This window comes from Oryzias melastigma, linkage group LG20, assembly GCF_002922805.2.
Source record: "Oryzias melastigma strain HK-1 linkage group LG20, ASM292280v2, whole genome shotgun sequence".
In the NCBI taxonomy this organism is placed as follows: domain Eukaryota; kingdom Metazoa; phylum Chordata; class Actinopteri; order Beloniformes; family Adrianichthyidae; genus Oryzias; species Oryzias melastigma.
In genome coordinates, this window is record NC_050531.1 from 11,734,946 (window position 1) to 11,762,338 (window position 27,393).

The window sequence follows — 27,393 nt, forward strand, 5'->3', positions numbered from 1 at the left end:
AAACAGGGCTGCAGTTGGAAGATTTTATTCTGAGATGACTCTCTCCGGGGAGCGATGCTGCACATTGCAAAAAGCTTTCAATTAGCCATGTGCCTTCATCTTTTGACCAAGGTCACCTTGAAGAATCAGATCATCTCTACATAAAAAATTAAAAAAAAAAAATCACTTGAATTTCATGTAATCCAGGACAGTCTTTTTTCTTAGAAACAGCAGAAACATTGTCTATTGGAATAAAACTTTTATTTAAAGTTGACGGTTCATTACCAGGAAGTATAACTTTAAAATCAGACAAATCTTTTAAGTTTTGTAATAACCCAAAAAGTGGGATTTTTCATCCTTGTTTGCTTGCTCCTTTTAAATCTTTAATAAAATTATGAAATATTTAAAACTTAATTAAAGACATAAAACTGTCGAGTTTTTGCTTAAAACTAACATAACAATAAAAAAACGTGTTTCAATGTTCTGTTTCTATGAAGCGCGCACACTCCCTCCACCAAGGCCGACACCTGTGAAAGGCTTTTTCTCCGAAAGGACAAACGGAGGAGTTCTGTCGACACTAAAAGCCTTTTCACGCTGCAGGAACAGTCTCCGGCCCTTCTGTCCCAGCCAAGGTCAGCTCTGTTCAAACAGCAACGGCAAAGCAGGAGCAGCGAGCCCCATATCCAAGGGTCAGCGTGGGTCATTTCATCTCTGTAACACCTTTTTTTTCTCTTCTCTTTCTTTTTGGTCAATATAAGAACCCAGGAGATGATAAAAGTGCCCTCATCTCGTCATTTATCAGGCCCAGATATCCTGCAGGTAACGTTTCTTCTCTCGTAGCTCTGCCAGTTTCTTCATGGCCTCCAGCTGGTCCACGTGCAGCTCCGTTTTAATAATCTCCATCAGGGTCTCATTCACATCTTTAGCCATGTTCTTAGCATCCCTGTAGAGTTAAAATAATAAATGAGGCCAAAAACAGCTAGATAAAGTTAATAATAGTCTCTGTATGTATCATGACAAACCAATACTTGTTCTAAAAGCTGTGCAGGGAGTCCTGCTGTGTGAAAAATACACAAACTTTTTGAGAATTCGGTTACACAAAATGTGAGAAGAACAGTTTAAAAGTGAGAAAAACAATAGAAAGTGATACGAGTTGACAGGATTTGTTGTAGTAAATACTCGAGGTGTTTGCTGCTGTCTGTGTGTTGACACAGATGTAGCTAAATGTTTGGAAATGTGGACAAAAGGAAATGTTGCCAAAATAACCAGTAGATTAAATTAATACTTTTGTTAAATAACTGACTGTATTTGAGAACTGGAATGAGTGACTCCTCCCCACTCACGTTCCAAACAGGAAGTACCCGGTGGTTTCAAGAAGCCCCACTGAAAAATCATTACTCTGTCATTCTATTAGTCAGAATAACCATTTTTACAACTCCCACATGATTTCAACATGTTCATGATCTTCTTTTCTGTAGTGTGAAATATTCAAGTTATAAATTGACCAATCAGATGCCTCAATAAAAGCTGGCCGCCACGTCAAACGTTTGAAACGTTTGATTGGCGCTTTTGTGTTTTTATTTCTTTGAAAGTACAAGAAAAAAGTCAGCAATTATTTTTTATTTCTCAGAATCAAATAAATTTACTAAAAAAAAATTGTAAAAAAAATATTTTAAAGCAAAAGTAAAATTGTTTTAAATTTTGTTTTCAGTTTAGGTGAGCTTTAACTCGTTGACTGTGATTATATGGAGCTACTGAAGTGCTAGCTTTCCTGCAAAAAGTATCACCAAAGTGTTTCACTTTTTTTTCTTTTTATTTGTGTGAATTTTATTATTAAATCTTGTGTTTTAACTGGTGAGCCACATTCAAATTACATGATTTCATAATTAAATTACAAAAAATATGATCATTTATTATTGAATTGTATCCACCCCAAACCCTTTAATCAAATCAAATCAAATCAAATCAAACTTTATTTGTATAGCACTTTTTTGAAAAAATGAATTTCATTCAAAGTGCTTAACATAAAAAAAAAAATAATAATATAGCATTTTAAAAGCAAAAGATAATACCCGCAAGCCCCACCCTTCCACACACACGCACAAAAACAAACACACATCGACATATCGCCACACCATGAAAGAAAAAATAAATGAATGAATAAATAAATACTAAAAGGATCTAAACATAATTTAATCATATATAAAGAGTATTTTAATTGAAAATTGAGAACTAAGAAAAGTATTTTTGAATAAATTCTCACATAACTAAACATTTGAACTACTATTTTAGAAAAAGAAACAATTTGACTCGAATAAGCAAGTGTAGAAAATAGTGTTTTTTTTAAACTGCAATAAAGTTGCTCATTTGCAGAGCACACACTGACAGAGGGTAAAACAGGAGGGATTCTGGGATTTAAAAAAACAAAACACAGAAAAGGCCAGGAAACACTCAGAATGAATTAAAGTAATAAAATGGGCATCACTCTTACCCGCAGACATAGAAACAGCCGCTCTGTCTGAGCAGGATGTTGGCGACTTGTTGCCTGTGAAGCAGCAGATTGTGCTGGACGTATTTAGGATTTGCCGCTGATGCAACGACCTCCTCGCCCTCCTCGCCGTCTCTGGAGAAACACACTTTGAGGTGGCTCAGGGTGCCGCTGGCTACAAAGCCCTCCAGTTCTTCTCTGGGAAAAGAGATTCAAGCACAAGTTCAAGATTCAACTGACCCACTCGCAGACAGAACCAGACCTTTTCTGTGTTCAGGACCTTGGGGACTCTTCAGTTAATCAACATTTTTTATGGTTCAACTCATTTTTTTTTACAGTTTTCACCCAGATTTCTCCCAAAAGACTCAACTTAGTGTGATCTGACAAAAGCAGAACACCACAGAGCAAAAAAGTCTGGTCCAGAATGTGTCAGACGGATGATTGTGTGGTGAAGGTGAAGCTTTTATGAATGCAGCTATCACTGTTATGACTCTTTTTCTAATCAATGTTCCCAGCCTTCCAGCTGGGTGTAACCTTCCTCCCTGCAAGTTTTCTGCTTGCCAACTACTTCTTTTTTTTTTTTCATGCCTCATCATTTTACAGGGCCTGGGGTGCTGTTGAAAGGGAGGGAAGGAGACTTTGTTGGTGGAGGAGTGAGGTTTACTGTGGCTCAGAGCATCTTGTTTAAACTTAAGCAGTCTGGATGATCACAGAGCACACACAGACACAGCCAAATAGGAACATAACAAGCCGCGGCTCTGAGATCACGGGTGAAGGTCTCGCCTCGGGGAGTGTGTTTTGCACTAACCCCTCAACTAAAGTAAGGCTTTTTTTTTTTCTCTAAATAACAAAAAGCAAAGACGCTGTGCTGGGAATGCTAACAGAAGAGACGTCTCTTGTTAGCTTTGTTCTTTTTGAAAGATTGTTTACAATTTAGTTAATTTTGATTGCACAAGACATTAAATCGTTTTTTGAACATGATAAACAAAGGATTACAGAGTCTGTTTGAACAGTAAAACGGGTTAACAAATAAAAAGGGGGGGGGGACAGAAACTGGCAGATGAAAAAAGGACTTCTTAGGGACACATAACAGAAGGGAGAGCAATGACATGCCAGCCTTTCCTGTTTTTGGAAAAAGCAGAGCCTGGACCAAACACCGACCTCAAATGAGAGTAAGAAAGCAGGTGGAATGAGAGACGAGAAAGTAAAGCAGAAAGAGGTTTTGAACATGGAAGGCAGACACTCCAAAAAAAAAAAAAAAAAAAAACCCTGACATGAAGCAGATTTTTGCAGTTGAAACTGCACTTACTTTAAGAGAAATCCCACAGAGATTTATGCAGGCGGCCAATTCAACTGCTGGCATGTTGTTCTCATTCTGCTAACCTATTTAAATCGAGTACAACTCTTCATGGGTGGCTCATAAAACCCAGACTAATCACTTTGGTCAACTCTGAGGGGGTATTCATCAGAGACACCCTAACTGTGAACAAACACTACCCACCACCTGGCTGTGAGATAGTATTTAAGGAAGGGATAGAAGAAACAGAGGGGAACAAACAACATCCTCTGTGATCTATTCTTGTGTGATTAAGGATGCTAATCCATTCACACGCTTTAATCCTGCAGGAGAACTCGACTGCTGCACCGCCGTGCAGCACATGCTCGCTGCTAATACGAGCTGACCAATTAGCATGAAACCAGAAGAGGGTAAAGCCAAAAACAAACTATTAAGAGCAAAAAAATAAAAAATAAAAACATGTCTGCGCAGCCAGATATCAGTTTATGGCGACTAAAAAGGAGACAAATCAATTTCAGTGTGGAAAAATGACAAACTTCTGATGCTGTGCAGAAAGCATAAAGGTATTAAAATAGGCTCAAATGAATAAAATGCGGAAAATAATGTAGTCAATAACTTAAACACAAATAATTGAAGTAATGTGGTAAATAAAATGAGCAAAACTGATAAGGTGGGTTATTTGCGGAAAACAGTTTGAAAATTGACATTTTTTAAAATATAACAAGAAGTAAAGTTTGATTTTGTAACAAAAACAAACTTTCTGTAACTTATGGTAACCCTTGTGCTATCCTAGGCATGTTTACACTAAAAGTGGGGTCATCTGGACCCCACTTTTAGTGTAAAGGGAGCATACCATTTTAGTTACAATTAGAAAACTACAAATGTTCAGAAAAAATGCTAAAATAATTTAAGAATCTAACTTGCAAAACACCACATTCCTTGTCCTGGAAGATGAAACAATTTTCCTGTCATTTAAGCCACTCTAATGTTACTTTTTTCTAAACAAAAAGAGGAGTGATTTGGAAGCGTCTTTGCTCTATAAACCTTCATGGTTTACAAAAGTCTCTGAGACATATTTATAGGAGAAAGACGTCAGTACTAACTTTGCAGAACTATAATGGAATAATTATAAACTGCACTGCGCTTTATGATTGCAAAACAAGTAGATTGTTGGTTATCTTGCCTAATTAAACTCTTAAGAGATTAAATTAGCTTCAACAGCGTTGCAAACCTTTTCTTCTGCAGCTCCAGAGTTGCTAAGTGCTTAATAAACAATATCCAGTGTTCAAGCAGAGAAGTGAAGAAAGACCCCCTCCTGATGTACAAAGGCTGAAATGTTCCTTCAGTCATTTAAGTCATGGATCTTAATGCATGGAAGAAGAAATAGTTTTTCAAAGTGCTGCCTTTTATAAACAGCTGATAGGAGCCGTACCTGAACAGGTAGTCTCTATTTCTGTGGCGACAACCAAAGAACAGCCAGGTTTCCCCAAACACCGCCTCTGGGTTCCTCTTCCTCTCCTGCTCTCTGAAAGTCAAATCATGGACGTTAGCAGTCAATCAATGCAAACAGACAACCGGAGCAGATGGAGGAGAGGGAGTCCTTCCTCGCAACAGAGGTTAAAGAAGAGAGACGACATTATTAAGCTCCGTCTGCAGTGACAGCGGCCCACTGACTGCCACCATCGCTTAAAGTGTGGAAACAAGCAGACGCAAGGACATATGTGTTATTAAGTTCTGCCCAAACAGAGCAGATCACTATAAACTGTTTAAATTAAAGTTCAGGGAGGGTGTGCGACTGCACACATGAGAAAAAAAAAGAAAGAAAAACTGCCCCCTAACTACAAAGTGATTTTTCTTGTGTCTTCTGAGTTTGGCTAACTTCCCAGAATCCCCAATGCAGACCTCACAATGACCTAAAAGTTTCTCTGACGACGTGGTTATCTGAGCCTCACACCTGCTGGAAAGGTGACAGCTGACTCCCAGATAACAACAGCTGACCCCCAACCTTTCTCAAAGCCATCCGTCAGAGGATGGGCCAAAGGAGCCGGTATAATCAGTAACCCTGTAGAGGAGGTCAAGCGAACGGCCACAAAGAGGAGCAAAGTCCTTTGTATTGTGCTGCCCCTCTAAGACCATAAACTATCCAGCACTTTTTTAAAAGTATTTAGAAAATAAAATATTTAATTTATGAGGTTTATATCGTTTCTATCACTGAAATCTAATTTTTTGGCACCTTTTGCCTCTTCACCAGTCAAACCATAACAAGTCGTGTTCTGACCGCGGTGTGGACAGGGATTAGAGTTTAGCATCGAATAAACAGGATCGCCCTGCGCACAAGAGCAGCTATTAGGATTCAGGTAACAAGGCTGCGTTCTCATAAAGCGGGCAAGGACAAGATGAAATAAATCTTTGATATCAGGACATGAAGAGAAGAATCCATCAAGCAAACATCAAAATCAAAGTCAGGGAAGGAAAAATACAAACAAATGTACTTAGTTTATAAAAAAAGAAGAAATTACAATTTTTTTGTACTGTTGAAGAGACTTTGAATTTACTCACAAAGGATTCAAACTACTTTATTTTGTTTATAGTAATTTGTCCACCAAACATTTCCATTAATTGCCGTTTCTGAGTAGAGTATTTGGGATTTTTTTGTGTTTTATATCATTATAAACAGATTATCTCAGGTCACCTTGGCTTCAGGACATGTTTATACATCTCATGATAAATATTAAAACCACGGATTAGAAGATTTATTGCATTTTTCAAAAATAATGAACAGATTAGATCAATTGTTAGTTGCAGCTCCGAGCGAATTACCCCGAAGCGCACAAGTCAGAACCAGAACAAAGCTTCTATGAATGTAAAGTTAAATTAGCTAATAAACTGCTTTTGTCTGAACTTTGTGTTCACGCGTGCGGGTCTATAACAGCTCAGCTAACTCGCCTCTGAAGCATCAGATCCCATCCATTAGCAGCCTGGACCAAATTCTTCTGATCTGCAAACAGCCTCAAGTAAACTCATTTTAGTGGGCTCGTCTCTCTCCTCTCGCCGCCTGCCCTGAAGGGATCAATACCAATATGAAAAACCTGGGTTCCATTCTGAGTAGACCACACCGGCGCCTTTCCCTGAATACTAATCACATCACATACCCAACGCCATAACAGCCTGCAATACAGTCCCAGAAGGACAGGCAGGATCTACGCTGCACTCCATCTGGGCTCGGAAGCGGGAGCGGCGGCTTTTCAGCCCCATTTACACGATCAGCAGGAGGCCGCCGCTTGAGGGGAAACTGAAGTCACAACTTGGTAAACATTACGACGATTTCATATTTTATCTTACCTCCGTCTTCAATGCTCCATTGCGCTTTGACTGAGTTTTTTTGTTTGTTTTAAATCGAAAAGAACAAATAATATTAAAGCTCCAATAAAACTACCTGCTGGAACTTTCTGGTGTCTTTCATTTCCTGTGCTCCTACACTTGAGAGGCCAGGCTTCACCATCACCACAGAAACTGATGGCTTCAAACATAAGTAACAACTTATTTTAACTGTAGTGCCATTAAATGACATGGTAGGTGCTTTCAATTAAACAGAAATGATGTCCTGCAGCAGCCCTGGACTGCAAGAACCATATTGTTTTAGCAATTCTTCTTCCTTTAGGTGAAAATTTCTCCCCTGCCACATACTCAAAAACTTGCACACACATAGTACCCGGCTAATAAGGAATTTTCAGCATAGTGAAAAACCCCATTCACAAAAAATTATCACAACGGTCGAAACCGGCCAAAACCTCTAATGGGGATTAAAAAAATAAAGAATAAAGTAATGAAACCAAAGCAAATGTGTCTCGGATATCCAAAAGAAGTCACAGCACAGCACCTACAGTTTAGGGATTATGTTGTGACTATTTTAACATTTTTGCACAATATAGGAAAACTTTTGTTTTAGCAATTTACGCAAAATTTCTCACTCATGCCACCTGGTTAAGTCTACAATCAAACCAAAGTTTTGTTGACCTTTCACCTCACAAAACCAAACACCATCTTCAAATGTTTAAAAAAATCCCCTTTAGCATTAGCTACAAATTTAAACTCCTCTCAGGAATTTCAATCGATCACCCCCAACTCCTCAAGAATCACTTTAAAGTTACTCAGGAAAAAAATGTTAAGCCTGATTCACACTGGATGCGGAAGCGCCGTGAAGCGGCGCGGAGCGGAGTGCGCACAGCGTCCGCTCTCCTGCAATTCACACCAGATGCAGAATTTTCCGCGACGGTCGACAGGCACTTCTGCTAGAGCTTTTTTTTTGTTTTTGCCATCATGGGTAAATTAATAACCTAAAAATATTACTCCGTGTTTCTGTTAGAAGAACTGCTCTCTCTTGTTGTTTTTTTACACCCACTACGTTGATCTGTGTGTGTTTTTATGTGTGCTTTTTTGTGTATGTGTTGTAATTGTACGTTTATTTTCATCCCGTTTGTCAATCGCTGTGTTTTTTTGTGAAAAATTGGTTATATTTTGAAAATAAACCGGATTTTCTCATGTATCTTGATGTAACTTCTTGTCTGAATTGACGCGGATCGCTTGCGGCTCGCGCACAAAATAGACCCGACACAGAAACGATCCGCTGCACGGCGCAAGTCTTCCGAGGAGGACCGCGGCGCTCCGCATCTGGTGTGATACACACCATAGGTTAACAAGGGCGCCGAATAGAAGCGAGCTCCGTTCTGCGATGCTTCCGTGTCCAGTGTGAACCAGGCGTTTGTTTTATTGTTTTGTAGATTTTGAATGGCGTTAGCGTGGCGAGCTTGCAAAAGTGGCGCTTCCCAGTTGCTTGCATAATTTTTACAGAAATATTGTAACAATTTTATACATGAAGCCTTGGCTCAAGCTGAAATATTCAATATTTTATTCATATTATGAATATGGGTGAGGTTAACAAATTTAATTGTCAAAAAAATCCAAAAATTCCCTTTTGTCAAATTCTTTTGAAAACTACATTGACCAAAAAATGAAAAAGTTTGTATGGACCTGCGATTTTTAATAAAGTGATTTTTTTTTGTTGCATGCAGCTCTGACCAGGGTGGCAGACGAGGGTGAGGGGTGTGTAGGAGCCACTTAGCCAGTGAGGGCGGATCAAGAGAGGGCTACAAGCGTGGAAGTGAGTAACCGCTGAGGGCCATACCACACCGCTCGCGGCTTAATTAATATTATTACTAAAACTCTCGTTTCTTTTAAATTTTTGAGACAAAATTAATTTAATCACATTAAACCATGCTTTTTTTTAAATTGAAAGCACCCGAGTCTTTTCAGTGACTCAACCAACATCTGTTTAGATCTAAACAACTTGTAAAATACAACCTCCTAAAATCTGGACATTTTTTCAGTGAACTTCTGTCTAATTACAAATTCTGGGTCTTGTAAGGCACAAATTCAATCAATTCTGACCTCTGTTTTTCAAAATTGTAATCAATCTAATAGGTACCGATATAAAGGTCTAGAGGTGGAGAATATGTGCATGGATTTTTTAAGTCATTACATGAAACAAATTTTCCTCAAAAACCACAGTTTCCACTTGCCAAGAACACACATCACATGACATGTTACGTCTGAGTTCTGACCAGCTTTAATCGTACACGCTCTTACTATCATCCAGACTGGCATCTGTGAACTGAAGCACCACGCCGCCGAGGTTACCAGTTAGAAGAACCAGCATATTGGTCAATAAAACATCAAGAAATCATGTCTGCTTTGAGCTGCTGGGGAAATCTGAGCTAACCAGACAGTTAAAATACAATAACTGTAAACTGCCACGGCTCACAGTTGAACAGAGAGAGACAGAAAGTCAAAGCCTATAAAATCACAAACAACCCCAATCAATAGAAAATAACTTGAGGGCTTAATAAAAACCTTCTGAATGAGCCCCTGACCTTTAGAAACTCCTCATCCATGCGTAAGTAGTGCTTTAAACTCCTACATTGTACTTTTTAGAACAACCATAAATTAATAGTAAAGGCCAAAAGAAAGGGACATTTAAGTATATCATAATGTCAGGACGCCGGATCCATCAGGACGTCCAGACGGATACAACACCCCGCCGACAAAGCGGTGATTGTAATCTGCTGTGTCAGCTGGAGAGGCTTTGTTTTGAAATCTCAGTTAGATTCTGCACTCAGTGACAAGTTCATATAATCCTGCAGCATGCAGGAGTGGTGGGGGAGAGGGGACAGCTGAGCTGATGAATCGATTCACATGAGTTTAGACTGTAACCCAAAGAGCTTCTCGAAATAAAGAATTTAAAAAGTGGCTCGATAGCGGAAATTATAAAAATAAACGCTGCCGTTAGGAGGAAGTATTTGATGAGGGGACTTTGTATTGTTTTATGAAACGCAGCCCTCCACGATCAATTGAAGTCTGGGCGTTTTGCTTTAATAAAACATGTATTTTTTTGGTCTAACGTTTCAGAAAAAAGCAATATCTAGGCTCTCTGAAGGAGGGTTGGTTTTTTTATACCCGGCCTCTGGCTGAACCGTCGTGAAGAGAGGTTACAAGTGAGGCGCGCAGCTCAATATCACAACATGTGCTTTCTTAAATGCTGCTCCATCTCCGTGACACAAGCGCAGCCTCATCACATACGACAACTGATTTTTCCCAGCCTTTCCTGCTGCAGACATTTCAACGCCGCCGCCCCTTCAGAGCAATCATCTGCTGACGGCGCCCCCCGCAACTCAGCAGACATCTCAGGGATTTGGAGACAATTGGAGTTGACTAGGGCGCAACCTCATTTATACAAACCACCCAAGACTTACAAACGTCAGGCAGGCTTCTAAAAAAAAAAAAAAAGTCTGGTCTACCCAAAGTCATTGTGAGCGGTTAAATGCACTGACATCAGTCACTTTAAATCAACCTGACAGGTCATCTGTATGCAATCTTGATGCGCCCATCAGCTCAGAAAATTAAGCAAAATATCAAGGCTGAGTGACAGCACTCCCTGACTTACAGAGATTGTTTAACTAGCTGGACTGAGCGACTACATCCTTCGCCGACAGTCAATATCCTCACACCAGCTCATCTGCAATTAAAAGCAATCATTTACTTCTATGGTAGAGCCTTCACCTGCTCGACTTTTTACTTTAAAATCAATAGCACCCCCCATAGCGCTCTGAATCCTGCCTCTTTACCGCAGAAGTCGTAAACACGCTCTGATCTATTCCTGGCGAGAAGAGGAGAGCATCAGAAATAATCCAGGATGTGGACTTTCATCGGCTTTGACCGGCACCCCGTTGATCACGGTTGAACACGCGAGATGACGCGCACTTGACATGTCGTGGTGAATATTCATAACAGGGTGCACGGTTTTAACCGTAATAATGTGTGTCACGCGGCGGACCGCTCGGCGTGTAACCCCGCTGCTTGACATGAGCATTTGGGTGACCCGCAGCAGCTGCTTACTTTGAAACAAGCGGTCCTGGCGCCGGATCAAGAGCATCATAGTGCTGCCCCTGCCAAAGATGATTTCAAAGTAGCTCAAAAATACATCATTCACAGGTTTAGAGAGGAAAATACTTGAAAGTAGTGTGAATATTTATGGATCTGAAACAAATATTTTAACCAATTAAGGGATATTTTACAAACTATCTTTATTTTATGTATTTGATTGGAGATCTTTTTCACAAAAGCTGCATGTTTTTGTTCATAATAAAAAAATAAGGTGATGCTAGATTTTCAGCTCAGGAAATTAGCCCCAACATCTCCTCTAAACAGCAGCTGGTTCCCTGAAATGTTGAAAACAACTGATGGACATGAAGCAGGAGACAACAATTTTGGGGGAAAAAAAAAAAAAGTAAAATGCTTCCAAGCAGATGTTTCCTTAGTTTGCAGATAAGCACGTGGACTTCAAAAGAGAGAGCTCTCATAAGATGACTATAAAAACCAAGTAAATGCTCTGCCTGTCTGCTAACAAAGATTATACAAGACTATAAAGAAGTGTTGCAGTTTTCCAAAATAAGACCTTGCTTAGTTTTACTTTAAAAAAGCAAAATCAAGTATCCTTACCACAAAATGTACAGTAAATTTAACATTTAAAGACAGAACACAGGTCTTTAAAAAAGTGTTTCATTTAAATTCTAAAATTTAAAAGGGCCTAAAATCGCACTCCATCTATTAGGCATAGAGGGGGGACATTGATAATTGATTAAAAAAAAACAATTATTAAAAATAAAAATAAAAATAAAGAGTAAAACTCAATTTAAAATAGGATTTTGAGCTAAAGCTGTTTCGTTCAGAGAAAGAATGAAGGTTAATTCAAATAGCACATGTTAAGATAGCTGGTTTAAAAACTAAAGGTGTCCAATGCTCGTACCTTTGCTGTAGGAAGCCGATGAAAGGAGCGACTCCGGTGCCGGGTCCAACCATGATAAAAGGAACCGACGGCTCAGAGGGAGGCCGGAAGGAGCAACTGGGCCTCAAACTCACATGGATCTGAGATCGGAGGTCATTAGAAATCAATTAAAATAACGACTTTATTTCACACCACAATGAGAAGCATCTGTGGGCCTGCTATTCAATTAAGGGGTCTTTAAAAAAAATACTAATCTGGAAAATGTGAGCGCTTCCGAATCCATGGAGTCTGGGGGAGAGGAGATGCTGCAGCATCATCGTTTTTTGTTTTTTAATTACCTACACTCAAGTAGCTCAAAGCTCCCTTTTCCTTTCAACATATTTTCCAGAAGACGCTTTTGTTGGCTGAATAAACAAAGCTGTATTTTTAGAATAAAATAGATATTTTCTGTTCTGGTACAAATTCTGAACGTTTTATATTTAAGGATAAAATGTTGGACGTTCAGTAAAAGCAGACATCTGTCATCCCCTTTTAACTATTCTTTCCTCAAGTCTGCTTATTACCTTAGGTGGAGCCGGGCTGCTGGAGGATTCGGTCTTCCCGGGGAAAACCAGGCCAGGATTGATGAGGTCAAACAGCCAGCCGGTGCACAAGCCTCGCCTCCCCGCAGGCCTCCCAAAACACGCTGGGAGCTCCACCACGCTGAAGACAAAATGCAGCTTTCCTGGATGTCTGAGGCAGGAGCTGTGGAGAGGAACCCACAGAGAGTTAGAGAAGGAAAAGAGGCACATTCTGTATGTGAACATCAGATATGGAAACTGTTCAAAAACAAAGGAAGAGGTAGGCGGTAATACAGCAGAAAAACAATAAGAATTATATCTTTGCTACTTGATAAATAATCTAAACTTTGGAGATCTTTAATCTGAAGAAGAGTTGTTAACTTTAAAAAGAGTCAAACATGGCAACTATGTAAAAAGAAAAAAATTGTTAAGTAAAACTTAAAAGGGGTGGGATTATATAAACTCGCTACTTTCGGCTCCTTTAAAAAAAAAAACTTTTTTTGACAATCATTATATTTGAGTTAAATGCGTGTAAGTGTAAGTGCAAGTGCAAATATGTCAGGAGCAATTATAACTTCTTTTATTTATTTTCTAATGAGATTCTTCAAGATTTGAAATATCTATGGATTTTTATCGACTTTTCTCCCTTGTTTTTATTGATAGTTTTTTTTTAAATAAACCCATCAATCAAAAATATTCTACAATTAAAAGCAGGATCGGATGTGAATTGTCTAAGTCAATAAAATGATTTAGACAAAGTGTGTGCTTAACTATGTGGTCTAAATGTCTTCCTAGATTTTAAGTAGAAGCTTTAGAACATAGTTAATACTGAAGGTATATTTGAAACCAAGTAACATTTGAACAACCTGACAGATCGAAGCAGGATTCCCGAATGTCTTATAATTTCTCTTTAGTATACTCATATTCATTTCATCCAGCTGCTTCAATGCATGATGCATGTGGTCATTAAGAAGCCTGTGCACACGTCTCACTAAAGACAAGAGTGTGACACAAGGGCACTGTAAGACAGCATCAGCGGTAAGCCATAAGCAAATGTAAATTAGGGTGTATTCAGACTGGTAAAATCATTTGTTCCGGTCCGAGACCACTTAATATGTTTCGGATTGAATCCTGAACCTTTATTCAGACTGTCGTCAGGTGGACATTCCTGAAGAAAACCATGTGACTAAAGATCTCGTCACTCATTGGCCAGGAATAATGAGGGCGGGACAAAGCAACGACAGGTGGAAGTGATGAAAGTCCTGTGCTTTGGAATCTTTGAGATTTTTCACTGATTCAAACTTCGCTGGCCAACTTTGGACGTCTGTATCAGCGTCAAGTAGAACACTTTTTACTGTAGCTTTGATAGAAATGCTGCAAGACGGTTACTGGCAAGACGACGGCTATGAAGGAAGGATGATCAGTATTTATAACAGATTGTAGGGGAGACAGTGTGGGAAGCGAAATGTATCACGTTAAGAGATGGTTTAATGAGCCTGCATTCATCCGACCACATTTTAATGAGTTGCTGTGTCTCATCGTTGTGGTGTGATGGGAGAATTCAGACAAGGAACAACAATGTGGCTTTTGGGGTGACGTCACACACGTCAAAGCATGTAAGAAGCGTTTTAAGTGATGTCAAAACAAACATTGGACCATTTTTTCCTGTTTGATAACCCGACAATCGTTGCTTTACATTTGCTTCATTTCCACTTTGCTTACATCACGTGACTACTGGCTACGGTGGCCCCTTTGGTTCAGTTATTCCGCTTTGTATTCAGACTGAGGAATTTCAGAGCAAACCGAAGCTCAGTCCGTGAACCAAGACCACCTCGAAATATGGGTCAGAGATCGAACAACCTTCATACATGCATGTGACTAAGACATTAGACAGATGTAGCAGAGAATTCTCTCAATCCTACTGCTTCCTAAATGTTACTGTTTTCTATCTGTGTTCTTCCTTTATAGACTCTTAATTGCAACAAGTGATTCGAATTAATCTTCATGCTTGGGGCGACAAAAGCCTCCAACAAACTGAAGAAAACTTTTCCTTGAACATTATATTTCATTCAAAATAAGGGAATTATTAGTCAAAGTTTAGTTATGTTTATATATACATTTGCTTCAGCAGTGCAGACGTTTCCTCCGGCAACAACAGGAATGTCTCCTTAGGAGAAAAGTTTGTGCCTCCCTTCAATAACGCTGCCTTTCCCTCTTATCTGTTCCCATCTTCAGTGCTGGCTTAAGTACTCTCATTCTCCCCTATCCTTCACTTTCCAGTTCCTGTTGGCCACTGGGGACCTCTATTGACCACAGCATCAATAATGCAGGTCACTAATGTCTCTGCACCATCTGATAAACTACAGCCACCCTCTCCCTCGTCCGCTCCCCATCTCCCACACACACACAGAGAGAGGCAGCTAAGTGAGTACTAATGAGAGAAACTGAGAAGTTCTGACATGAGGTTAGATGCTGCTGTTCCACATGAGCTTTAAAGCAAAGCTAATGGGCAGTAACTTTAAAGAAAGAGCAAATCAATGACTAGCTAAGTGATGCTGAAACAAGGAACACACAGCATGTTTAAGCGCCGCTCGCTGAAGGATATGGAATATTAGCCGAGCATTTATTTGTTGGATTTTCGGAGCTCTTGTGGAAATAACGCTAATAACTAGTACCTTTATTTTTTATGAATTCACTAATTAAAGACCCACTCCAATAGACAGTGTTTTGTAGAATTTTTTCTGATGATGGAGGACGTATATAAAGAAAATTAAGCTTAAAACTGCATTTCTGAGTATTTCTTTCTTCAAATTGTTGTAAATCAGGAGAAGACGAAAGCGGAAACATTTGTAGCTCTGATGAAGATGCTGCAATCGGCGAGCCAAAACCTCAGCTTCATTCCGATGCATCCGCTTGTAGACAAATAGATCCGTGTACGTCTTCAGGTTCCTCGTCTGATCTGGAATTTGGCTCAAAACGGTATGGCTGGGTAGCTCAGCGATTGTTCAACCACTAATATTTTAGGCTGCAAGCTAGCAGGAGGGCATGTAAATTGATGGATGATGGGAAATGGGGGCAGGTTTACTCTGCATCAAAAACTCAAACTTTCAAATGAACTCCTTCTGCTCTGTGGAAACTATGTCCTAGAAAACTACACAGGTTTTTAGATTTTGCCTAAAAACCTTAATCATGATTAAGGTTTATGCAGTGTGTCGACACAAAATACAAACTAACATGAATACATTTCTGCAAACTATTTTTTTTTTTTTTTTTTAACTTTGTCTTAAAAGTTTCTAAATATCAAAATCAGGATGCAAACACCAGACTAATTACTGCAGCTTCCTTTAGATTTTATCGACTAATTATTTCTAATCCTCTTAAATGTCAGATCATTTTAAGGCTCGATCATCCAAAGAGTTGAAGTCGGGAAAGTAGTTAAACTCCAGAGTGAATGCCACGGCATTTCTAGACTGTCTTACAATAGAAAGGCAAGTTTTAATCAAGTAAATCTCTAAAAGTTGAACAATAGAACTTTTGGGGTTAAAACAGTTCATTAAACAATAATACATTAGCTTCATTTTGTCTGTCATCTTACCTGGCCGCTGAATAAGGTCTGGGCTGCAGTTTTGGCAAATGCTCTGAAAGACAAGCACAAATGTCAATCACCTTGTTGTCTTGCTAAGATCTTGTTACAGCGAGAAGCAAAAAAAAAGTGAAAGTCATCTTAGTCTGCGGAGACGTCTTGCCTAACCCCCACCTACCCACCCACCCAGGCTGCTCTCGTTTCTGGGACACACTTCTATATTTATGAAATTACAAACTCAGGGTTATGGAGTCCCAGGTGTCCAGATGTGGAGCCAGTAGGACGCAGACTGCTGATGCAAACCTTATTTCAATGTCTGCCATGAAGGTGCCCTCTTTTAGCTAATATGTTAAGTACGTGACGGCGTGTCAGAAATTCGGGGAAAAGTGTAGAAAACTTTTCCCCCCCTGTAGCAACATGACTGTTTCCTCTGTACATGACACTCAGTTGATGTCTCTGAAAGAAGCAAATCCAAGTTCTACACTTGTTTTGATGAAGTCAAACAAAGTAAAGCTGCAGACTGTGCTGCTGCTGAGTCTGTAGAATAACATTTTTTTTATTACTTTGTCCTCAGAGGTAAACAGTAGGACTAAATCTGCTGTCTGTTAGAGAGACGGCTCTGCAATCCAGATCCTCCTAAAATTGTCTTCTTTGACTTTCTAGTAGGGGTAGAGGGAAAAATATTGATTCACTGAAATATCGCGATACTTATCGATTTTAAAATCTGAGTATAAGTTGCACCCTTGGCCAATATATATATATATATATATATATATATATATATATACAAAAAAACTTGACCTTTAGTTGGGGAACATACAGTAATTTTAATCTAAATTAAAACATGTTTTCATCCAGATTTGATATTATTTCTTTCTCTTATGAGGTAGATTACCAAAACACCCCGCACATATGGTCCTGCCTTTTTGTCAAATTTTGGTGGTCTTCTGCACCTTTCCTTCATTCATCTTTTGTCGCACATCACACCTAAAACCTTCCTCCACCCATTCCACTCTTCTTCACCTCTTTCTCCCACTTTCTGACCCTAAGAACTTAAAAGTCCTCCATCTTCTCCACCTCTGCCCCCTGTAACCTTATCATTCACTTGAATCCCTCCTTATATACTCTGTCTTGCTGCAGCCAACCTTCATTACTCTCATTTCTAGAGTAAACCTCCACTTCACTAGATCTTCCTCCGCCTGTTCACTACTCACTATGGATCACAAATATCACGGTCCACGGAGATTCCTGTCTAACCTTCTCTGTCCATCAACACATGAATCACAAAAAGCGGATCCTTAACAAGAAAGCATAATGCTGCTTATAAATCCCCCAATTTTTTTTTTAAACAATAGTACTATTTAGTACTAACAGTATGAATATTATAGGGGATGTAAAACTCAATTGGGTGAAAAAAAATGAACTTAAATCTTAAATTTGGGCTCTTTGACTCTCAATAGCCTCTTTTTAAGCTCTTTTATTGGAAATCTCTGTCACACTTCTCCATAAACTCGAACCCTTATCCATCTAATCTCTAAGCCTCATTAGCTAACATGGTTTTCTTATTATTTCTATGTTGATGATTAGGTTGTGACCTTAGGTTAAGATTGCAAAGTATGTCACAATTGAAGCACTTTTTTTAAATCCAAATCTGTCACTGCTCTCATATAGAGATTAAAAATGGTTCTGATTTACATTGAAAAAGTCAGGGACCACAGAAATTCATTTAGGGAAAAACTGACGTAACCCTTTAACGCTACGTACTGAGTTTAACATCTCAGAATATATGTTTTTATTTATTCATGAGACCATTTAATAAAAATGACAGTAAATTTCCCTTTACCCATGTTCCCATCAGTGTTTCTTGGGGCCAATTTGACCCCCATGTATTTTTTAACAGTGTAAAATATATAAGATTTTTGAGCCAGCTCTTCTACTTCCTAGTGCTGTCTTTGGTTTGTTCAGCTCTAAAGAGCAACATGAAAGCAAAAATAAATAAATAAATAAAATTGTTAGCAAATTGTATTGTTCACTGGACGTCTAAATGTCCTTTTAGATCTGTGGATATCATCAAAACAGTAATATTTTTGGGTATGGATGTATTGTGGATGTATGGGAGTGGAAAAGTGGGCGGGGCTTCACTATCAATGTCTATTTTATTAGTTAACTAATAACATTGAAACCTAAGGTTTAGCTGGAACTAGCTAAGCTTATTTTTTGGACGTTTTATGGTTAAAGTAATCCCCCCCAAAAATATTTTAAATAAAAATCTTAGTAAACAGTAAGTTCAAGTTAAAATGAATAAATATAGACACACAACAATGTTAAAAAATGTGTATGAATTTAATTTTTTCCCCCATTATGATTGACCAACAGATCTTTTCTGCAGGTTTGGGCAACTTTTAATCATGTTTAGCAAGTAACTTATCTATAAATTTTCTAGAAATGACCCTTATTATACAGTAAAAGTTGTAAAGTTTTCATATCATAATGTAAAAATATTTTTGCCAAGCAAGGTCAACAAAGATAATGATTTATTCAGTATTTGATTTGATCAAAATGTTACAACTTAAGCTTCTCAAAAAAAGGCAAGTATTTCGGAAGCAAATTTCAGAAATAGTTAGAACCAAAACTGCTTTTATTTCTTTTTCTAGCAGAAAATGAAGATCTTTCTGGATAAATGATGGCGCACACGCCATCTTTTCCATCTGTGAAAGCACACACCTCTCCATCAGAGGGTGTATCATGTGCGCTAACTCAATATTGTGCACCTGCGCGGTGCTCGGATTGCTACCTTTCTATCACAGAGAGACAGCTCACGTCCGAAGCTGAGAGCAATCAATCAATCATCTCACATCACTGCACCATGATGATGCTGCTGGTAGATACAAAGGACGTATCACTTTTAAAACCTTTTGAGCGAAAACCCCCTTTTTTTCCCAGCAGTGAGTGAATTCAGTTCACATTTTAAATTATGCATTTGAAAACAGAAAAAGTCTCAGAATCTCTACTCTGTTTTCATAAATAATTATTTCTGTGGGTATCATCGATCACGTCGCACAACAATATTATCTATTTTATCTCAAAAAGTCTCATTGTGCTCCCATTTATATGCAGAGGTGCAACTTTCATAGAAAGAAATTGAAAACGGCTGTATGAACCTTTAAAGATTTATGAATAGTTTTTTGATCTATGCATGCAATTAAAGAGTATTGTTGTTTTTCAAGCGTGGAGAAAATTTCCTTAGTAGTAGTAGAACTTTTATTCTAAGAGGTAGTATTTAACCCTCTCGGTTTTCAAATAAAAATATTTTTAGGTGGAGTTGATTAAATGAATCCCATATTTTCTTTAAATAAAAACAGTGAAAGCTTTTATTTTTTGAAAGTAGGATTTATTTTGCCTTACTAATCAATGCCTGGCTGGAAGTGCACATCTAGTACTTGTGCATTAGCGACTCTAATCGGTATTTGTGCATTAGTGTCCGTCCGCCACTGCACTGCTGATGGTTAGAGTTAGGTGGAGGGTCAGGGTTAGGGCGTAGTTGCCCAACGAATGCTTTTAAATTGTAAGGTTGTTTCACAGCTGCGATAATAATAACAGTGTAAACGTGGCAGATGTACGGCAGGATGCTAACACAAGCAACGCACAATTTATTCAAAAATTATATTAATTTTTTGGAAAACAACAAACACAGTCGTGAAATTATTTTCCCCTCCCAGAAAGATTTGACCTTTGTGTTTGCTAAAAAAAACAGATCCAAATCAGTGTCTTTGTTAATTTATGCCAACATTTAGTTTTTAATGCCAAATGTCAGACATGAACCTCAATTTGCAAACACCTCCCTTTTCTAGAGGAGGTAATGAACCAAGACCAGCACAAAAAATTGCAGTGATGCACTTTAAAAGAGGCACACTGAGTCAGGATTGACCATTAACCTGTGATCCAAACTGACCCTGCACTTTTGTGTCCTCAGGAAGCCCTGCGGCCGACAGAAACCAACAAACAGCTGTTGCCCTGAAGGGCTTCAAACGCTACATTTTTCACCAGCGTGCGACTGTCCGGGTTTCTGCATCTGTTCACAAGTTAAAGGGAGAAAAAGAAAAAAAAAAAAGGTGCTTAGGTTGGCAAGTAGGCTTAAAATAACTGACATTGGGGTAGGCCAAGAGCTGTGACACAGCTGTTTTAGAGGACAACCCAACCTGTACGTGAATCTGTAGCCAACTAATTTCACTGTCGGCTAGGTTTCAGTCAAAGCTTATTAGCATCTATACCGAATGACCAGCCAGATATCTCCATAAGCCGGAAGAAAATGTTTGTCTTGTGCCAGCAATTAGCTCCACGGGTCAAAGAAAAGGAAAAACATTTCAATCATAATATAACTTTGTCGCGAAAAAAATGTTTAAAAAAAAAACTGAGACAGTAAAAGTTTATGAAGCTGCAAAAGACTCAAAAATGAGACATGGAAATCCGTTTCTGATCCTTTTGGGGAACTTTTTCACATACATCATCCCTTTTTAGAATGAGGATCTACAGAACTGTGCTCAAAATGTTTGCTTTACTGAGGTTACAGTGACTCCTTCTGGACAGACAGGCAAACACTTTAAGGCTTTAAAGTCAGGAAGTCTTGATGTAACCAGAAATGTGCTTTTAAGCGAAATATAAGCCCTTAAATTCAAGTTAATTCACACCTAAACCACATCCAGAATCACTCTGGGAAATTTACATTTTCCTCAGGCAACAGAGAAGCTGTTTATCAAATTTGCATGTAAAATTGCAGAATATCTGATAAATAGTCATGTTTTATGGTTGCAAATAAAGCATGTTTTTTTTATTTCTATATCTAAGAGAACATGAACAAGTCTGACCTATCAGGAGGCTGAGAGGAGGGGAGCAGGACGGGAAGGCTGTGAGAAGCTCCACAACACTGAGGCTGGCATCTCGCACATACTGGTTGTAGTCTGCAGCACCTTGTTTACTGCAAAGTTCCTGCAGCCTCCTCTTCTGCGCACTGTCCACCACGTGCTCCACCAACGCTCGCAAAAATGCCTGAAGGGGACAAAGAAATCAGACGTGAAATGAGAACTATTTTACGTTGGCTTCTTTTATTACTTTAACAAGTCCCGCAGATTTATCTCAATGCTAGCCTTACAGAAGTACAACGCTTCATTCAGTTTTTCTAAACATTGACAGCAGCAGACCTTGAGACCAGCATACTTATCCAATACCGCTGGAGTAGCACGTCCTTCTGTAGGGTTTGAAAGAGTTCTGACATTGTGAAACCAATCGGTGACGTTTTAAAAGTTTGAAATTATATAGATTGACTTGTGACTTGTCCGGGGTGACGAGTGTTTGGATGTTTTCCATTAAGAACTGCAAAAAAAAAATCCCTGCTTTGGTGAAGCAAGTCCAAACTATTTCAGGTAAGCCTGCACAATAAATCAAAACTTTATCGTCATTTCAGTGTTAGCCTGTATAATACTGCAAAAGATTATGTAAACTGCAATAAATTATTATCTTAAATGCTCACATACAAGTTAAAACCTTCTTATGGGAGATTTAAGTATCTGACAAGTCAAGCCCTTTATGCATTTTGACCAATCAAAAGGACCCCTTCACTTCACTGACCAATCAAATCTACCTCTTTGATGTTCAATTGACTTTTATTAAATTAAACTGTTGCAGTGTCATGAAAATTATGTATTAGTTGTCTTTTTATTTTCCTATTTATACATGTAGTGCAAATCATATCTTCATCAAAATAGTGCTCACTAATGTTGCAAGTTAAGTATTTTAGTATTTTTCTATACAACTTTACAAACTTAAATTTGTAACGTTAGTTGTAATACATTTTTAAAAAGCCATTTAGTTGTGGTTTTTAAATCATATCAACATTTTCTGACATTTTATATACAAACTGTGGCTTGACGGTAATTATTGTAGTTTTTTTATATTCATTAAGGATAAAACTGGACTTACATTTTTGATCCTGTGAAGACTGACTCGAAAGTTTTTTCTTATAGTTTTTCCTAATTTGAAAAGGTTGAACTTTCATGTCTTAAAACAAGTTGTAATGACTACTTCTCCTCATTCTTAACATTGTACTAAAGTACATCTGGATGCTCCAGCTACTGATCATTAAGGATAAATAGCTAGCCCCGCTCGTTCTTTTTTTTCAGAAGCATCGCTGCAGTTTACTCTTTGATTATTACCTGTTTGTTTATTTCCCCGTGGGCAGTGATTTAAATTTAAGATTAAAGTGATCACAGCGAAATATTCAAATGAGCGAGCTTCACTTTCAGCGCGATTCAACTTCAGCACGCAGCTATGAATCAAACCGACACGGTAATCAGAACATCTAAATATTTGTCATGCAGAAGTGGTCGGAATAATAACAGTGATTCATAATATAATGTGCATATTTGTATGCAGAGGCTGGAGGCAGATGGTCATAACTTGCTCTGGAAGAATTATTATCTCCATCTTCCAGAGCGTCCTGTGAAGCCATAACCTTCACCTGGAGTTGAGACGAGTGAATGAATTTGAATTTTTACCGTCAAAAAGGAAAAAAAAAAAACCTATTTTGTCACAGTCCGGGGATGAACTGAATAACATATTTCTACATTTGCCTCAGTGGATTTTAGAGAAGGACGATTACATTCACTGTTATGTACAATTCTGATCCAGACTTTGGAAATGTTGCTTTTCAGATGAAGGACAGATTATGTTTCCTTTTTTTTATACTAAATAAAATGTTTTACGAATTTCAGGAGAAGGTCGACACTGACAGTCGCTTTTTTGCACAGACTGTCCTTGAGCTTGTTCCTTCACATTTTGCAGAAACCAAAAAAAAAGAGAATACCGTTAATTATTATACTGCAAGATCTTTCTGAGAGAATCCTTTCAATTTAGACAAAATCTCCAATATGTTTTCTTGATTTCTTGAAACTTTTTATATCAATAATTCCAGTAATCTGGAGTTTTAAAAATGCTGCATTATATTCTTTATTATCTCTGTTAGACTATCACAGATTCGTCTTCTTCTTGTCAGCTATTAGACTCAGCAACTCCTCCTAAATGCTTGTCGTTATTCATTTTCTAGGTGTATTTTTAGTGTTATTATTATCTATCAGCTGTTTTAATAGAGCATTGTTAACAAGATAATGTCAGTTTTGTGAGATCAATAAAGTTCTATTATATTGTATTTTGGAATTTTTCTTCCCATAGGCCTTTCTTACTTGTTTATTTAATAGAAATTCATGTGGGAAAAATTGATCAGCAATAATTTCAACTTTGGTTAGATCAAATCCTAAAAATACAATTTTATTCTACTGGATGTTTTAAAGTAGAAGAAAAAGATTTTCAAAAACTTCGGGCAATTCAGTGGACTCAGACTAATGTGTTCAGATTAGAAAAGTCTGTTGGACCGGACCGTGAACGCTTCATTTATTAGTGATTTTATAAATCAGAGAGTTCCTGGTCCCAGACCATGGTCTGGTTGGGTGCATTCAATTTGTTCCAGATTATCAGGAAAAATGAGTGCTGGTTTACTTTAAGTGAACCTAATGTGTCCAGTCTGAATACACCCTAAATGTTTGTCCAGCTTAAAAAAAATATATATATAATAAATAATATAATATAATAAATATTACAACTTTAAATCTGACGAGATTAAAGTCAAAGTCAAAGTTCAGCGAATGATCGAATGATTCCTTTAACGATTTTTCCTTTGGGCCAGTTTACAAAAAAAAAATAATAAAACTTTAAATCTCGTAAATTTACAAGATTTAAAGTTATAAATTTAAAACTTAAAAACATGTAAATTTACAATTAAAAAGTCCTACATTTAGTCTATGACTTTTTAAGTCACAAATACGCTACTTTATTCTTGTAATTTAACAGTCACAACTTTTGTCTCGTAAATTTACGAGTTTTAACTTAAGATTTATTTTTACTCCATTGCAAATATGAAAGGAAAAATCTGTAATTATTTAGGGACCACGAAGATATGACCTTGTATTTATGCAAAGGATGATCATGAAGTTAGATGAGCCTAGATTCACCCTGTTGAAGAGATGAATCAGAGCAAAAAGGGGGACAGATTCACCCGTAAAGATGAGAGCCAATCACACACAAGGCTGTGATGTGAGGTTGCTGCAGCTGCTCTGATATAGTTTTAGCAATGAAACCAAATAGAAAAAATACAGCCCTTCTTTTAAATAATTTTTTTAATACATATATTTTTCTTTTGATAGTTTCGCAAAGCAATTAAAAGCAGCACGAGTTAGGTTGAAGTTTTGGATCAACAGTACCTTCTTGGGAACACTTCTGATCTCCAGACACCACGTGAACAGGAACAGGAGGGAAACATTTTGGGGGATGTGTGGCGGCACCTGAGCACCTTCAGAAAGAAAAAGACATTTGCAAAAACGTTTCTTTTCAAAACACCAGTTTAAAATTTAAAGAAGACAGCAATGCCTTTTTTCTTTGTGTCTTTTTTCAGAGCGACGTGGACGTGATGGTTCCTTTTGTCTTTAAGGCCCAACCTGCAAAGCATGTAATCCACCTCTTCAGCTCTATTGGGGCAGAGAACATCCAGAGAATCCCCTGGCTGGTAGGTCAAAGTTGGGCAAGTCTGAAAGTAAAAATGGGGGTTAAATAAAGAAAATATGGCCTCACATTATTTTATGAAACTTACAGAAATGTCTAGCTCGAGTAGGAGAGCTGTCTTAACAGAATCTCCTCTGCTCAGAAGGACTGCTCGAGATATGGGAACCTCATGAACAGTCTCTTTATTTAGCGGCCCAGAACTCTGAAATAAAATGTTAAAGACAAGAAGAATTAGGAACAAAGCAAACCATAAACTTTTTCTTTTAGTTGCAGCATCCTTTACCTGCTCTGGAGCATCCACCTCCTCCAGTGTAACATCTAAGAAGGGAGGGGGCAGAACGGGAACATTAAGAGAGGACTCGGAAAGTGGCGGCACAGAGTTCGTCAGGGGAGATGAAGAGGAAATTTGGGGGATTCCCTCATCCGTTGTCTGCGTAGCATCATTCTGGGATATAAACTCAGTCCTTCTTGAAGAAGAACTTAAGTTTTGGCCAGATAATGTAGAAGAGGTAGATGGAGCTGAAGGCAGATGATGCAAGTCAGTTGTAACGGTCTCCCGGCTCAGCTGATCAGTGATGCTTAACAAGCTTATCTTCACATCAGGTTCAGTTAAATCCTGAAATTCTTTTGCTGAATCTTTCACATTCTCTTCAGACTGAGCAGTTCTCTCAGAAGCCATTTTTGATGCAACCTCTTTGACGGCGTTCCAAAGTCCTTCAAGCCACGGGTCTACAACCAGCTCCAACCTAAAGCAGAGAAAGCTTTACAACAGCAGCAATAGTAAAACAAACATTTCAAAAAGTTAAATACTGAAGTTTTAGTGCTCCACTTGGGCTGAAAATACTGAGAAATGTCACCTGACAACCAATAAAGACACAACCAAAGCAGTTCTGCTTGTCCTCTAATCATCATTTCATGATAACCCCAATGATAACCACAATTTTCCAGCCCAACTAAGGATTGCTTGATCGATCTTCAACCCACAAGAGCTTTCACACTTTCCAGGAAAAGTGAATTATCTAGTGAAGACTAAACAGCCCATTGTGAAAGGGCATTGTGATGCACATGTTTTTCTCAGCAGTACATACCCTACACCGTCGTCAGCAAATCCAGATGGATAGAACTGTCTGGCTCCGAGTGCTTGTAGACTACGCTCAATCGTCTTCCCACAATTGCAAAAATTTGCGTAATTTGTGTCTCCTAAAGCTGATACAGAAAAAAAATACATTAAAATTTGGAAGCAACCTCTAAAATGGTAAATTAAAGAGTTTTACAGTTTAAATGTGACTTGGAAAGTCTTGGATCTTATATAGCAAATAGCAAAAAATAATCATTTAATTAGAATGTACCTAAAAGTGTATAAGAAAGGTGTTTATAGTGGTCGGGGGATCGGATCTTCTTGATTCTCTTGACAAACTGGAGAGCATTGTCAGGTGGTTCCCCATCACCGGTGGTAGAGACAACAAAGACAACAGGGGCGATCTCTTTCTCCAAATTGTACTGAAATAGATTAGATCCATGAGGAAACACAGGCACAACCAGCAAAAAGAAGGTGTTTATTACACTGTTACAAGTCAGAAGCTGTGCAATCTTGAAATGTATGTGTGTTATGATGGATGTTACCTTCTCGTCTTGGTTTAAGCAGCTGAGCTCAGCAACCAGCCCGTGGTCCTCAGCCTCTTCGGCAATCCCCTCTGCAATGGACTGGGCTTGGCCCTTCTGGGACCCATACAGGACCACAAACCGAGGTTTTGTCTCACAAGGCATGCTGCAAAACATACAGAAACACTGTTACAGTAATAATATGATTATTAATTTAACCCAAACAGACAAATACGTTTATAAGCGAACTTCTAAACAAGAACTACATATACTGAAACACATTTTTCCCCCATGATAACAGTGACACATATAACAACACTATTATGTTACTGAAATTAAGTGCAACCATTATTTTTAAGTTACATTTTTTTTGTAGATTATCCTCTGAACTAGAACTGATAGTCACGCCTACCAATGTGTACCAGCTGTAGAAAAGAAGCAGACAGGCTGCAGTTTTACACTAAGCAATTTCCTCCACACCACCACCATAACAGTTCCGGGTGTTGCGTGACGTATGACGTAACCAGAAGAAATCACAATGCCGCACGTGAAACTTTAAACTTTTTTCTGTCACTTGAAACTGAATAACAATCAAAACATTTTTGAATAAAGCAACTATTAATCGCGCTGCAATGGTAAAATGACAATAACAGCAACCAAGAACCCGTTTCTAGCTCATAAAATTACATTGAGAAACCGTATTAAGCTTATTCTGCATATCAAACATTAGAAATACTTTGAAAACACATTTCTGCATCTGTCGTCTGAACTTTTTGGGCATATTTACCTTCACGTAACAGCACATTTATCCACTCTGCCAACCACTCCACTATCAATGAGTTCTCGCGAGATCTTCGGAATGAACGTGATCGGCTTGAACCAAGTTGGAGATTATGTTTTTAAATTAAGCTCCAAAACATTTTCTTTTTGCAAGTT

General features: G+C 38.3%; 1 protein-coding gene and 1 long non-coding RNA gene across 4 annotated transcripts; one reads left to right on the plus strand and one right to left on the minus strand.

Annotated features, from left to right (window-relative positions):
* Positions 1-9: 9 nt before the first annotated feature.
* Positions 10-27,375, minus strand: mtrr (5-methyltetrahydrofolate-homocysteine methyltransferase reductase). 3 transcript variants are annotated; one of them, XM_024280057.1, is made up of 15 exons: positions 27,245-27,375; positions 26,479-26,623; positions 26,205-26,355; positions 25,944-26,061; positions 25,139-25,601; positions 24,944-25,057; positions 24,724-24,880; positions 24,558-24,646; positions 21,114-21,294; positions 16,261-16,303; positions 12,669-12,849; positions 12,127-12,245; positions 5,197-5,289; positions 2,471-2,665; positions 10-922 (listed from the first exon to the last, which is right to left on the minus strand). In XM_024280057.1, the coding sequence occupies exons 2-15, from the start codon at positions 26,620-26,622 to the stop codon at positions 778-780; spliced, it is 2,193 nt and encodes a 730-aa protein (XP_024135825.1). In that variant the 5' UTR covers position 26,623; positions 27,245-27,375; the 3' UTR covers positions 10-777. The 3 variants fall into 3 exon arrangements, with proteins under 3 accessions (XP_024135825.1, XP_024135824.1, XP_024135826.1); XM_024280056.2 differs by lacking the exon at positions 27,245-27,375 and adding an exon at positions 26,870-27,031; XM_024280058.2 differs by lacking the exons at positions 5,197-5,289; positions 27,245-27,375 and adding an exon at positions 26,870-27,031.
* LOC112151258 lies at positions 2,662-24,803 on the plus strand. Its single transcript, XR_002920094.2, has 5 exons — positions 2,662-3,287; positions 8,837-8,925; positions 12,138-12,257; positions 12,674-12,945; positions 24,749-24,803. It is a non-coding gene; the product is annotated as an uncharacterized LOC112151258 (long non-coding RNA).
* Positions 27,376-27,393: the final 18 nt, after the last annotated feature.